Source organism: Chaetomium strumarium, assembly GCF_033439665.1.
Source record: "Chaetomium strumarium strain CBS 333.67 chromosome Unknown B0T15scaffold_8, whole genome shotgun sequence".
NCBI lineage: Eukaryota > Fungi > Ascomycota > Sordariomycetes > Sordariales > Chaetomiaceae > Chaetomium > Chaetomium strumarium.
In genome coordinates, this window is record NW_026944436.1 from 521,064 (window position 1) to 535,130 (window position 14,067).

Below are 14,067 nucleotides of genomic sequence, written 5' to 3' on the forward strand. Positions count from 1 at the left end.
AGAAACGGGGCTGATGTAAGTCAAGGCGCGCGAAATGCGCACTGTAGATTCGTGCCAATGACACGCAGTCAAAGCCAGTGCTTCCCCGGGCTTCGCACATGACCGAGAGTCAGCCCTGGCTTATTCCGCGTAGCTTTCCACATCGGGATGGAGTCGAGGCCATGGCATTGTTGCAACCCAAGACTCCCAAGTAGCTCCGATCCTGAATTATGTCTGAAAGAAAAGAAGCGTGCTTCCGGATTCCGGAGTCCTCAGTTCATACTTTCCAACCCCGAAGCACCACTTGGCAGTACCTCGTCCCATTCCCAACATGCGGTCCCCTACAGCACTTATAAGATGTACCTCGCTGGCAAGGAGCGTCCAGCCACCTGCTGTTTCTGCCGTTCTCGCCCGGCCATATAGCTCTGAGCGTCCTTCAGCGAGTCCTTCAACCAGGCGCCCCCCACTCCCGGCTCGTCCACCTCGTGCTACCGCCCTGTCGACAGAGAAGAAGCCCACTGCCGTTGCAGAATATATCTTGTAGGTAGCCCACATGCTATCCCTCCACACCCGGGGTACAGAATACCTTACTGACACTCAACTCGCCTTGTCCAGGACGACGCTCGATGCGCTGATCAACTGGGGGCGGCAGTCGTCGCTCTGGCCGCTGAGCTTCGCGACGGCCTGCTGCGGCATCGAGATGATGCACGCGTCGATGCCGCGGTACGACAATGACCGGCAGGGCATCATCTTCCGGGCGTCGCCGCGGCAGGCCGACGTCCTGATCGTCGCCGGCACCGTGACCAACAAGATGGCGTCCGCCGTGCGGCTGTGCTACGACCAGATGCCCGACCCGAAGTGGGTCATCAGCATGGGCACCTGCGCCAACGGCGGCGGCTACTACCACTACAGCTATTCCGTCGTCCGCGGGGTCGATCGCTTGATTCCGGTCGACGTCTACGTCCCCGGCTGCCCGCCCACGGCCGAGGCGCTGCTGTACGGCATCTTCCAGCTGCAGAGGAAGATGCGCAGGACGAAGGTCACCAGGATGTGGTATCGGAAGTAAGGGGGTTTAACGGGTTCGGTGTCTGGCATTCGGGTTGGAACTGTCGCTTTATCAGAAGTATGTCTAATGATTCACATTGATTGGATCACTTGATGTCCTTAACGACTGACAAGTCGATCAGGAGTGACGGTCGAGTATGGTTCGGGGACCTACCTAACACATTGAGGATAGTACAGGAGTTATGTCACTGTTGATTCATAGCTCAGGGCTTATTATAGCGGTTCTGTTCTGCAAAGGGTTCTTTACCTACATGACAGGGAATTACACTGCTTCCCTTATTAGGCTCTCGTGCCAAACCTATTGCATACCAAATACGATTCTCCAGCCCAAAAGCCGGATTAGTCGTGCCACGCAGGTGGTGGTGAATGGCCGGGCCGCTCATTGGTGCAGCTCGTTTGCCACGACCTTTGTCAATGGATGACGTATGGGTTAAACAGCATGCATGGAAGCATGTGACGGCAAGAACTTGAACACCACACCAGAACTTGGGAATTAGGGTCAAATTTCAGAGAGTTTCCCATAATAAAACAGTATCCAGACAGAGGTTCTATGTACCATCTGCGGAAATTGAACTTCTGGATCAGTTCAACTCATTGAATTCGTATCAACAGCCATCAACTTGAAGTCGCATCACAAAGATGAAGCGAGTACTTCTGCTTTGCTTCATCCACGGGTTCAGGGTATGCTCCTCATTGAACTTCCCTATCCCTCGACTCCCAGGCCGTCTGCTGATGCTTCGCACCGTTTCTCAGGGAAGTGACTTCACTTTCGGGGATTTCCCGCAGCACCTGAAGGAGACTGTCAGCAACAACCTGCCAGAGCACGAGGTTACCTCGGTCGTCTACCCCAAGTATGAAACGTCAGGAGAGCTCGCACAGAGCACCGGGGCGTTTCTGGAATGGTGCTGGCCCCCACTCCTACCAAATGTTCAGCATCACTATGTCCCTGCTGACTCGACCACAGGCTAAAAGAGCGGGTGATCGAGCTGAGAAAGGCCCATCTCGACATCCCGTGGCCTCCCAATGACAGGAGGGTGGGCGTCATTCTGGTGGCGCATTCGATGGGGTAATAAGCCATCCATCCATGCATTTAACCCCCTCCCCTCCCCCTCTTTCCTCCCCGTCGCTCACTCATTTGTCGTAACAGCGGCTTCGTAGCAAGCGACAGCCTCTTCCGCATCCTCGACGAGCGCCGCTGCGAGGCGACAGGCTCCTCCTCCTCCTGTTTCTCCTCCTTGTCCGGCGGCCCCAGTAGCATCAACATCTTCCCTCTGATCCAAGGCATCCTCGCCTTCGACACGCCCTACAACGGCCTGGCCCGGTCGATGTTCGTCTACGGCGCCTTCTCCAACTACCAGAAGGTCAGCAACGTATTCAACATCATGACCGCCCTCTCGGCCGCGACGCCCGCCGCCCTCTCCCGCCTGGCCTCTAAGCGGGCCGTCAGCTCCGCCACGGGACGCATCGCTAAATCCGCCTCGTCTTCTTCCCGCACCAGCAGTCCAGCCTGGAAAGCGTGGCAGCTGATCGCCATGCGCACCGGCACGGTGGGCGTGATCGCCGCCGGCGGCGTGGCCGCCTACACGCACCGCAAGAAGATCCTGGAGGGCCTGCGCGCCGCGCGCAGTCTGACCAAGGAGGATGTCGTGCAGGGGTATCAGCAGTCGGTCGACGCGCTGGGCCAGGGGCTGGCGTATGTGAACCGGGGCAATATCGGGGAGTCGTTTGCCTGGCTGTCCGACCACTTCACCTTTGTCGGGTCGCTGCTGAAGCAGAATGAACTCTCCCGGAGGCTGGAAAGGTTGGCTGCGCTCAGGGGCGTGGGGGTGTGTGATGTGTACGCGTCCCTGGGTGAGAATGGGTATTGGAGTGGGGGGTATTTCGTGCCAGAGAGGACGTTCTGTGCGGTTCCGGCGAAGGAGGAACCGACTGCGAAACTGTTCACTAGGCATGTGCTGGAGGGGGCGAAGGATGAGATTGTGGCGCACGTCAACTTGTTTAGGCGGGAGAAGAACAAGGAGTATGAGCGGATGACCAACGACGCGGCGAAGTTGATTGTGGAATGGTTCAACGACGAGACGGAGATCTACGACGACCCCAAGTTTGCTGAGGCGCCGCCTGCCGAGGCAGAGGAGACCGAGGCCATCGCCAAGGCGGTCGACAGCGAAGGGGTGGCCATAACGGAAGGGAAGGAAGCCGAGCAGGGGATTCAGGACGACATAGAGATGACCACCGACGACGGCAGCGTGCCGGATGAATCGCCGATCGACATCGCCGCGGCCGCTGCGCTGGTTCCCCTTCCCGACGATATCGAGGGCGACATCGCTCAAGAGGGAGGAGGAGGAGAAGAGCACCCGAAGTCGGACGCGGCCGAGCAGAAGAAGGCCTACCTGCGCCATCTGTTCGGCGTTGCGCAGCAGACCGGCACCAATCTGCGGTCCTACCTGCCGTCGAAGATCCCCACGGTCGAGATGCCCAAGGTGTCGATGCCCAGCGTCAACCTGCCGAACATGCCGGCCATGCAGATGCCCAGTATCCCGGCTATGCCCAGCATGCCGAGCATGTCGCTGCCGACGCGCATGAACCCGTTCGCTAAGAAGTCGACGGCGGGGGAGGCAGGAAGGGAGGCGCAGGGGGAGGCCAAAGAGGCAGGGCAGGATGGTGAGCAGAATGACACCACTGAGACCAAGCCGGTCCACGAGGAGATTGCAGCCTCTACGTAGAAAGTTGGGATGGGGGAAGTTACTCGATGGTTTCGATAGGATTGGGTTAGGAAGGGCTACCGGAGACTACAGGTCTATACGTTTGTTCATGCTGACTTTGTGGCTTTGTTATTTTGGTCTAGTTGATTTTGTGTCAGGCATGGTTTGATGTGAGGGCGTACGTCTACATCTATGCTCTTTCACGCGGTACATTATACATACACATCGATGCTCGGTGTCGCTTCCGGTAAGCTGCCAACCAAGCGCTTGAGCCATCCGATTAGACGAACTGCGGCCCCTCCCGCTCGGTACCTCGATCCCGATCAGGAAGTTGGGTGATGGTTGGCTCGCGCGGGGAAATGGCGTCCGCACGTGTCGATATCAGAGGGTTTCAACGAACCCCTGATAAGATTAAGGAGCGACCCGTGTCCCCGCGTTTCTGTAACCTCCCCGCAGCGTGGTGATATCTTGCGTCCTAACTGGATAGTATCATTATCGGACCTGTCGCGGCTGACGCTGAGGAGTTTAGACAACGGCACTGCATCGCGTCGGCATTGGCTGGTCGGATCAGAAGCGAGGACCCTTGGCGGAAAATGGTGGACTGCCATAAGTCCAACCCCGAGACCATTGGTGTTGCACAAGCTGTGAGACACTGTGTGATGTGAGAATGGTGATCTGCGCTTTCCATCAATCGCCTTCCAGATATGGCATTTGTCCGGGATGCTACTGCACTCAGTACCTGCCGGCGTTGCAGACCGTCATCGGAATGCTGCCACCATTACAGGTATAGCTAGCTGCGAATTACACTTTCCTTAGTGGGGTGTAACAAGGGAAGGTGTATATAAAGGATAAGGTACTGTGCTCTAATAGCCCTTTTCAGTTTCTTTGAACTGTGGAGTCTTGTCAGTACGGACTACGGACTCTGGCTGGGCAGCTGCACCATACAAGATGAAGTCCTTCATTGTTGGCGCACTGCTGGTGGCAGCGGTGTCCGCCATTCCCATGCCAGCACCGACTCCAGTAAGACAAAACGACTACCCCTTTGGGCGTCAAACGTTGCGAGCTAACCCACGATCAGCCCGGAATCCCCTCAGCCTCGACGGCGAAGACTCAACTGGCCGCCCTCACCGTCAAGGCCGCAGTCGACGACGGCAACTATGACCGTGATTTGTTCCCAACCTGGGGAACTGTCAGCGGCACCTGCAACACTCGGCAAGTTATTTCCTGGTTTCTTTTACTTTTCAGCCGTATCACCTTCAGGTAATGCACTTCCCAACTACTAGTCTGAAACTAACATGGTCCGTCTTCTCACAGGGAGTATGTCCTTAAGAGAGATGGCTCCAACGTGGTGACCAACAGCGCCTGCACGGCCACGTCGGGGACCTGGTTCTCGCCCTACGACGGAGCCACCTGGACGGCCGCAGCAGACGTCGACATTGATCACATGGTGCCGCTGAAGAACGCCTGGATTGTAAGCATCTTCCTCTCATCTTTATCTCATCTTCACCCCACCAACACATTGTCACATACTGACACTCCCGTGATATTACCGGTAGTCGGGCGCCAACACCTGGTCGGCTGCCAAGCGCACGCAGTTCGCCAACGACATCGACACCCCGCAGCTGTGGGCCGTCACGGACAACGTCAACCAGGCGAAGGGCGACAAGTCCCCCGACGTGTGGAAGCCGCCGCTCACGTCCTTCTACTGCACGTATTCCCGGAGCTGGGTGGCGGTCAAGTATGCGTATGGGCTGAGCGTCACCTCGGCGGAGAAGTCGGCCCTGTCGAGCATGTTGAACACTTGTTGAGCAAGGGGGGATCACCACGGGATGGATCGGTGGTGGTATTTATTGTATTTTTGGAGCTTCATATTACTTGAAAAGGGGGCTTTTATTGGCGTGATCATATTGTGACATGTTCACTCTACCGCTACTGGTCCCTTCGAAATTCGATGTTGCATTACCCAAAAGTTGCCCTTGTCAGCCCCCGGCCGCCCCCAACACCCCTCGTCGCTTTTGCTCAGGTCCCGTCAGGGGCTGCTCAGGACCGCTCAGGAGAGTATTCGGAAACGGCTTAGGACATGCTCAGGTCCCGTCAGGGGCTGCTCAGGACCGCTCAGGAGAGTATTCGGAAACGGCTTAGGACATGCTCAGGTCCTGTCAGGGCTGCCCAGGAACGCTTAGGAGAACGATCGGAAACGGCTTAGGACAAGGCGGTGCTCTGCAAGTCGGTGGAGTCCAACGGAAATCCAGATGGAAACTCTTCGCGAGGTGGTAGGGCGTCAATTTTTTATTTCCCCGGTCGGGTAGTCCAGGGCGAGGAGCTACCGATAAAAGCTCAGTAGATGTCCCCTATTTTACCCTCCTAAGTTTTGCTATTGCCCGTTTAACCTTCAGCCTCGCAACCGTACCTAATGCTCTTCCCTAGAGACCGGCAACCGCTCCGTGACACCTTTAAATCCCCCGATCGGTTTGTCTTATCCCCCTTGGTATTCTAAAATTCTTGCTTCTGCAGCTTGCGGCCCGAGATCTTATTAAGCAATACTGTGATTAAAGATGGGCAGAAAAAGGATAGCCGCAGACCGAAGGAGGTATGTAGACTAGAATGGCTTCAATGACGATGAGACGACCGTCGACGATTATCCTGTTCGGAGGGATCTCTTACCCTATACGAGAGAGAGATACAAGGTATAGATCGACTTGTGGAATGAGTGAGTCGCCTCCTACAACATACCCCTATGCTTGATTATCGCTGACGCGCCAAAACCAGGTACAAAACCACCCACCTAGATGCCGATCCTTACAACTTGGGAACCTTGAAGCATTTTGCCAGGTTCGTAGCCACGTCCACCGGAGGTATGCTCGATCTAGAGGGAAGGGCGGCCGCTCCGACTATGCGGAACTACTTCTGGTGTTTCGTTTCCGGTTGGAACCTAGATAATCTTAAGGCTGTGATTCCGAAGCATCTTATAGACTCTATTACTAATGTAGGCACTTCGCTAGTCTAGAGTTTCCCTGGCTCGCCGCTAACGACAAGATAGTATATCCAGGGTCCATTGTATGTGGATAGAATAAGCTCACCTTGAGGAAGCCGGGCATGGCCTGCAGGCCGCCGATAAGACCAAAGTCGATACCATATTGGAAGGGCGAGAGCACGATGATGCCGCAGGCGACGAAGCACTTCCAGTGCGCCTTCCACGTCTCGCCAGACTTCTCCGCCATCCTGAGATTATCGAACAGGTTCCTGGGGGCGTTAATATGCTCTCAATTCTCAGGGGAGTAACCTCACTTTACACAGATCCAAGACAGGTTCTGGGGTGACAAGAGTAAGGGGGGAGAGAGAAAGAAAGGGTTCGTAGACCATTCGCAACGATCCCGGGCTCGGTGTATGTATGTACCATCGCCTTCCATATACCCATCCCATGTCCATCCCCTGGCACAATGTGTGCGGGCCTGGGCAATTGATCCATTCTGGCAGCTCTGCTTGTATACCCCAGACCCCGTTCTCCAATCTGGGGAAGCATGGCAAATGCCGACCCATGCTAGCGTGTCACGAGCACTTGGCGAACGTGCTACCTATGCGGAGACGGGATGCGTTCGGCTCGACGGGAGCTGGTCAACAGATGGTGTCTAGTATAAAACGGGATCAGCTTGTTGGAGAAAGTCGCCAAGAATGCGGGGGAAACTTGACCAAGCTAGGTACCTAACTAACGGTCAAGTTGCCATGTATTCCAGCCTGTTCCTGCAAAGTGACAAGGCTAAAAGGGCGGAGGCTCGAGTGTGTTGTGGTTCTGCTTGCCCAAACGGTGCCAAACCCCTGTCTTCTTGCTATCCGAGATCCGGTCATTGGACAATGAGAGCTTTGCCGCCACGGAATTGGGTAACATCTCCCGCGCCTAGCCATCATCAGGTAACATATACTAGCGTCAATGGAGCCAGCAGCCCATTCCGGAATCCCAATAGGCCTCGACCATCTCGGTAGCTGGATCGACGCACATATAGATAGCTAGTCTGAGCGAGTTTGAGTCGGTGGTATAGTTTCCCAAGGACTTGGGATAAGATGCCCGCTATTGGAATGGTAGGGTTAATAGCCCTAAACGAACTGTTTGACCTTCCGGCCGAGACGCAGTTCTTATGGTCTGGGCTTCCGTAGCCGTGTTACGGCGAGGAGCAGATTCGGGAGGCAGATGCCGGACCGAGATTTATTTTATGTCCGATGCAAGGACCAAAGCGGCTAGTGTTCAGAGTGCGGACGCGCGCTATTGATCGCGCCAAAAAAAAAAAAGCCAGCCCTTGGGAGGGAGATATAATGCGATGCTCTTATATTTGAGTCGTTCAAGTTGTCGCGTCTGTTCTGTCACTTGTACGATTACTTGTTCAACGAAGGCGCAGGAAATGACCTACCCATGCCATAAGCTTGCATTCTGCGAGAACGGCCTGCAACTTAGGTTGAGTATCGGCAACCATAACAACCGGCATGCCAGAACGAGACGGGAGGCTGAGGTGCTCTTGGGCAGCGAGCTATTGTGGTAACAAGCTGGAAAGAACAAGAACGTGTTGGTTAGGGTCGGTAATATGAGAAACGCGTGATGGTTGGAGCAGGGCTCACGGTATCAGAGCAATTGATTAATTGAACGACCTGAATGGGGCCGAGAGCCAAAACAGTGGTCACTGAAGTTCAGCTTACTGGCACGTTGTGCACTGTAGGTTGAAGAGATCTGAGGAGTGCCCTACCGATTCTTGGCCTATAACCAAGTACGGAATACAGTAACGGATTGATTACCTAGGTACCGTAGGTATGTATTACAGATACCTGCTGTATGTATTGTGCTATATATATATGTACGGTACAACCAGTGTCTAGGTGAGCTGACCACCCTACACGGACACTTGACCGGTTATTAGGTCATTAACGCCCTTGTCAGCTCCCCTAGGTATATATAAGTCCATTATACCAATGTCACCTTCACGTGGAAATAGGTGGGCAGTAGGTAGATGTACCTTACCTATCGCCCGCCCTGTATGCTTGTATTGTACAGTACAGTATATTCTGGTATTGCATCGTACCCCACATGTCAGTTACCCCGCAGTTGAATTGACGACCAAAGGCTCTACCAGAGCCACGAAGTCAATACAAGAACAACCCTTCTTGATATAAAAAAGAGCCGCTAGCATGAATTGAATCTTATAAAGCATATCTGCTGCCCCCTATTCATTTTCTCCAGAGGTGAGGATATTATGGTTGAAGTGAAGCCCTTCAATGTTTGATATAGGCCCCCTGTGAGAGGCAGTATTGTGCAACGTGCTAACAAACCAACCAGTCTTGTACTGTACCTCCCATTAATCGCTAATTCGAGATGGCGGAATCACCTAGTAGCGACCCCGAGCACCTCTATCGCAAGGAGGACTAGCCCGACCCTGATATCGACTCGAGTACCAAGGAGGGCGCCGAGATCATGCGTCGTAATGAAGCGGCTATTATGGAGTCCATAGATCGCGACGTTCGGAGGCAGCAGCGCTCAATTCAAGTAGCCTACGACCGCCTTCCTACGAGCCTCTATGACAAGGCCCGGGACCACCAGGACCAGCTCACTGACGAGGAGCGCCAGCTGCTCCTTAGCCGCGGCGACGTCCTAGGAAAGGCGCTTGCCTATCCCGATTCTCTGACCACCGACGAGATCCACGAGGCTCGCGGATGGCCACCGCCGGACGTAGTACGCACCAACATCCAGCGGGCAACCGGCGGCAGTCTCAGCACCACGGCCGAGCTGCATGCCAAGGCCAAGGACGCTCTCGACCATGGCCAGTTCGACACCGTCATCAGCGATGACGAGGCCTTTCTAATCGCCCATAAATTCTATGCCCGAGACGACTATTCCCTGTCAAAGTGCGAGGCGGTCCACCAGATCCCAGGCTTCGGACACGTCGACGCATTACTATCGCGCCGCCTGGGGCCGGACCTTGCCGTCTGGAAAGCCTCTGTGGAACGCGAGTTCGAAGCCATGGGGCCCCTTATGGAGGCAGCCCCGCCCATGGACCCTATACAGCGCGCTTTTCGCAAGTATATGGCTACGGTAAGCCGACCTCTTCCCCGTGATCGCTCGCGGTTCCGTGCTCATGCTGCGCCTTCTCGCAACCGGGTGTCCAGCCCCCATCGCGAACAGACATGCAGGGTTCCGGGCCCTGGCCTGTCACGTACGCCGGCACTAGCGCTTACCAGCTGTTCGGAGAGGACACGGACAGCCCTTCAGACTTGCCATTTGCCGCCGCCCCGCGCTGGGCGGCCCTGCCCGAGCAGCAGAAGGAAGTCTACCGCGCGCAGGACGAGGCGAGACGCCGCGAGGCTTGGGCCGATTATGAGAGGAGAATTGCCTGCAAGGATGCCGGGTTACCGGCCCCTCCGCCCCCGCGGCCGGTGCCTCCTCCCTCTGCAGACTTTTTGGAGTATTTCCGGATAAGCGATCCCACCCGCAACCCGGTGCTTCCTCTCTCGGGGTTCGAGGTATTTCGTGACGACCTCGTGGCCGGTGATGCCGGGCTAGGCTTCGGGGAGGTGCTGGCGAGGTGGGAAGCGCTGACTGACCAGCAGCGTGACATGTACGAAATGCGGGCGCGGGAGGCGAAGAAGGCGGGCGCGATGTAATCCGGTCGACCATGAGTGTATTTGGAGCACCTTCTCTTTATGAGGTATGTAGTATGTGCATGGCCCTTTGCAACGTTTTAGACACACGTGCTGGCGGTTCAGTGCAAACGGAAGGATAGCCAGTTCACCGTCGTGGAAGTGTCTGTGAACTTGGCATTACAGCTACTATCTAAATTCTAAACAAAACTGCCTCCGAGGGATACTTCTTTTGCCGAGATAGGTACCATCTCTTATTAGCACGCTCGCCCCTGACTCCCAGCCCACATCCCCTCTCGCTCGTCGAGATACCCTTTACATACGTCATGTGTCAATCCATTGGAACTTGAAATCTCGGCTTTTCAAAGATTCCAAAGTCAAACTTGACATGTTGTCCTGTTGTAACAGCATCCCAGTGCTTCCTGATGAGTTTACGTGCATGGATGCAGAACGTGCACCAGTCTTTGTCCGAGCCGCACCGTGCGAATGCTTCGTGCCAGACTTCGTCAAGGCCGTTCAGCTTGTTTTGGAGCCATATACGTGTATGGCTCTCGACGCGCAGAAAATATGCTAACATGAACTCCCACCACCGACGCTCCCAGTCGCCCTCGGTCCACTTGCCGGTGATCCTGCCGCCATAGGCGAAGTCATAGGCCTTTGTGAACAAGTTCAGCTCCGTCATCACGTCATTATAGACTTGCTGGTGGCGTTTCTTGACGTTGGCGTCGTTATAGTAGTCGAAGACCGCCGAGATGAGCTGGGTCGCGCCTAGCGCTCGCCCGAGGCTCTCGGGAGTCGGAGACCTGCAGTTGGATTCCCACGTGGTCTCACCCACGGGGCTCTCAAGTTTGTAGAGCCTCGTCTTCATCCCGTTGAGCTTCGAGTCACACACGACTAGCCCGTCGGTGTGTTGCACGGAGCCTAGCCGGGCCAGGCACGTGTCGGCGGGCGAGATGGCGTATACATTGGACCATGGCTCCTATATACCGACGAATTTCACGGCCTCGTCAACTTTGGCAGCCCGCCTTTCGAAAGAGTATATGGGCATATCAATGGCCGATGAGCCGCCGAGACCGCCGTCGAGAGACGCCGTTAAGTAGCGGCCGATAGTGTTCAGCTCGAGGATATGCTCCGAGACCCAGATACCTTTCGCCTTGGCCTTGGTGGCATAGGTCACCAGAGTATATCCGTCCGGTTCGCAGCTCTATAGTATGACGACGTAGCGGTATAGGTCTTGGTTGATCTCAATAAGATCGTCGCCTTGGTTGCCGTTAGAATAGGGGGCCGACTCGATAATATCGGGGGTCTACTCTAGCTACGTATACAACAAGACTATATATTTCCTGATGTTGCCCGTCTGGTAGCGGGTATTACGTTCCTCCAGTGTCTTGTTCTTGGACTGCTCCGGGACCTTGAATAGGTCGGCGTAGCGCTTGGGCTTGCCCAGGGCGGCAGTGAGAGTGCTACTTTGAGTGCCATTATAAAGGGCCACCCAGTCCTCGGCCTCGGACAGGTTAAGGAAGCCCAACATCCGGGCTAAGAGCGGCGGCGAGTCGGCACCAGAAAGAAGCTTATCATAGCGGCGGGTGAGCTGGATCACGACACCAGTAATATCCGGCTGAATCTCCTCCTTGCCGCTGTCGTCTATGTCCTTGTTTAGGTCCGGGCTGGGCTCCCAGTTGTATGTGGGGTCGCATGCATATGCCTTTGGCTTCTCACCCTTGGCCTTCGTGTCGTTGATGGGTTTTGCCAAGTTGAGGCTGTATTGAACAATGTCGGTCTGGATGGAGGCCGAGGGAGCTGTGCTGAAGGCGTCGCCTGTGGGTAGCTGCTGCATGGTCGAGGCCGGGACGTAGCTTATGCTCAGCGAGCTCACAGCGCAATCCTAATCGGCCATGTACTTCTCGCGGACATCGGGGTCCACGTTCCAATTCCCTAGCATGTTGGCCGTGCCCTCCGCGGCGACCTTACAGTCGAACACCCACTGGGGGCTGGCCTGGTCGCGCGCTTGGACCTGAGAGGGCGAGTTCTCCTCCTTATACTTGACCTAGTCGCACTTATCTGGGCTTGCGAGGACCTTCACGAGGGCCTGGAAGTAGCCGTCGTGGATCTCAGCGTCGTTAGTGGCCTTGGTGAGGAAGCGCGGCTTGCAGCACATAGCGTGAGCGCCACCCTTGCAGTCGTCGTATACATTCGGCTTCTCCATGGCCAGGCGGATGGTACCGGTCGGGCAGGAGGCCTCGCAGAAGTTGCCGTCCTTGAGCTCGGCGGAGACGAGATTGCAGTCGAGCCACTACGTGTCCGTCTTGGGCTCCTCGCAGCACAGCGGGCGGTACTGGTCGTACTTCCAGCCCAGCTCGGAGTTGTGACAGGCCGTGGCGCCGCTGCCCAACAACGTGCCGAGCAGGTAGTAGGGGCGGCTCGGGTCCCCGACTTTATAGGCGCCGGCGCGCGCGGCCTTATAGTCGACGTAGCTATACGTATCACAGTGGCCGGGCGCCTAGCCGAGCCACCTACAGACGTCATAGCCGCGCATCGAGTCGAGCGACTTGAGGTCCTCGTCTTTGGTTTCGCAGCAGGCCACCTGGGCCTTGCCATTGTTGCAAGCAGTCTGGGTCGAGCCGACCTCGCGCTGGCGGAACAAGGGGCCTAAAATATCCTCGCTGCCAGACAGGCAGGTGCCGAACTTGCTGTACTTGCCGTTATAGAAGTCAAACCACCCGCACTTGGGGATCGCCTTGCCCGACGGGCAGCAGAAGTGGCACAGCCGGCCGCCAGTACACTGCCCGCCGTCCTGCATCAACTCGTTCTTGCTCGCGTCTATATCGAGCCGGGGCACGGGTACGTAATTGGCCGGGCACCCGGCGCCGCAGTTGGACCAGTAGCATTGACTGCGCACGATGTTGGGCGACGGCTGGTAGATAGGGGCCGTGGGGAACCAGATACTCTTAGCCTTGGGCGACTCGTAATACGTGGCGCGCTGGAGCTGCATCGAGTATCGCTTCTCGTAGACCACCGCGTCGGCCCGCTTCTGCTGCTGGCTGCTTCCCCCGGCCGCGGCAGACACGGCGGCCGCTCCCCGCTCTGTATAGTCCTGCCTCCTCGCATTGTAGCCAAGAGAGTCGATCCACCGTTTCCTCAAGTGTTTGCTAATCACGCAACCACCGAGACTGAAAGGAGACGCCCGGAAAGGGGAGGCCTCGCAGACATTGTGTCGCCACGAATCACGACTCCGATCGTAATCCCGCATGGTCCAGGGAGCGGCTAGCCGGCTGCGATGCAGGGGCACTATCTCCTCCCCCACCCCCACCATGAGTCTCTTCCCCTGGTTGTCTCATCAACTGTCGCATACGGGCAGCCGCCTAGCCCATCGGCTTCCCCGAGTCGTGTCTGCCTCGCTATCAATTCAAGGCATGGATGAAACCGGCCCACCTCTGAGATCCTTGGAAGAAGCGCAGGGATCGGTGACTCCTCGCAAACGAGCCGAGAAGCAGGCCGGGCAATCCTGTGGCGAGCCCCTTTCTCGCCTTCCCGCCCTCCTCCTCCCCCACCCCCCATGGGTGTATGAGCATAGCACCTCACGTATTGGCCCGTATGCCTCAGACATCAACCTGCGTTGCCGATCCTTCATGACGCTGTCAAGGCTTGGCACTGCTCGGTATAGTATCCTCCGTAGAGCAAGGAGGGTCAGGAGAAGAGGCAA

The 14,067-nt window shown here is 56.2% G+C and overlaps 5 protein-coding genes across 5 annotated transcripts; 4 read left to right on the forward strand and 1 right to left on the reverse strand.

The window, feature by feature from the left end:
- Nucleotides 1–114: 114 nt before the first annotated feature.
- On the forward strand, nucleotides 115–1,045 carry B0T15DRAFT_423514 (uncharacterized protein; the record flags this gene model as incomplete). The annotated part of the gene is made up of 2 exons (XM_062865592.1): nucleotides 115–519; nucleotides 595–1,045. Exons 1-2 carry the CDS (start codon nucleotides 311–313, stop codon nucleotides 1,043–1,045), a joined length of 660 nt encoding a protein of 219 aa, XP_062717492.1. The 5' UTR covers nucleotides 115–310.
- A 368-nt stretch (nucleotides 1,046–1,413) lies between these two features.
- B0T15DRAFT_544426 (uncharacterized protein) lies at nucleotides 1,414–4,019 on the forward strand. The gene is made up of 4 exons (XM_062870073.1): nucleotides 1,414–1,725; nucleotides 1,798–1,946; nucleotides 2,009–2,110; nucleotides 2,192–4,019. The coding sequence occupies exons 1-4, from the start codon at nucleotides 1,684–1,686 to the stop codon at nucleotides 3,765–3,767; spliced, it is 1,869 nt and encodes a 622-aa protein (XP_062717493.1). The 5' UTR covers nucleotides 1,414–1,683; the 3' UTR covers nucleotides 3,768–4,019.
- A 675-nt stretch (nucleotides 4,020–4,694) lies between these two features.
- B0T15DRAFT_514967 (uncharacterized protein) lies at nucleotides 4,695–5,554 on the forward strand (the record flags this gene model as incomplete). Its single annotated transcript, XM_062868149.1, has 4 exons — nucleotides 4,695–4,766; nucleotides 4,825–5,006; nucleotides 5,061–5,217; nucleotides 5,303–5,554. 4 exons carry the CDS (start codon nucleotides 4,695–4,697, stop codon nucleotides 5,552–5,554), a joined length of 663 nt encoding a protein of 220 aa, XP_062717494.1.
- A 3,671-nt stretch (nucleotides 5,555–9,225) lies between these two features.
- B0T15DRAFT_514968 (uncharacterized protein) lies at nucleotides 9,226–10,388 on the forward strand (the record flags this gene model as incomplete). The annotated part of the gene is made up of 2 exons (XM_062868150.1): nucleotides 9,226–9,819; nucleotides 9,894–10,388. The coding sequence occupies 2 exons, from the start codon at nucleotides 9,226–9,228 to the stop codon at nucleotides 10,386–10,388; spliced, it is 1,089 nt and encodes a 362-aa protein (XP_062717495.1).
- A 1,861-nt stretch (nucleotides 10,389–12,249) lies between these two features.
- On the reverse strand, nucleotides 12,250–13,911 carry B0T15DRAFT_505937 (uncharacterized protein; the record flags this gene model as incomplete). Its single annotated transcript, XM_062867544.1, has 3 exons — nucleotides 12,886–13,911; nucleotides 12,442–12,657; nucleotides 12,250–12,378 (listed from the first exon to the last, which is right to left on the reverse strand). Exons 1-3 carry the CDS (start codon nucleotides 13,675–13,677, stop codon nucleotides 12,250–12,252), a joined length of 1,137 nt encoding a protein of 378 aa, XP_062717496.1. The 5' UTR covers nucleotides 13,678–13,911.
- Nucleotides 13,912–14,067: the final 156 nt, after the last annotated feature.

Excerpts from the sequence above, each read along its gene's own strand:
- B0T15DRAFT_544426 (XM_062870073.1), top strand. The coding sequence starts at position 1,684 with ATGAAGCGAGTACTTCTGCTTTGCTTCATCCACGGGTTCAGG. Across the intron at positions 1,726-1,797 it reads GCTTCATCCACGGGTTCAGG|GGAAGTGACTTCACTTTCGG; the intron begins GTATGCTCCTCA and ends ACCGTTTCTCAG. Across the intron at positions 2,111-2,191 it reads CTGGTGGCGCATTCGATGGG|CGGCTTCGTAGCAAGCGACA; the intron begins GTAATAAGCCAT and ends TTGTCGTAACAG.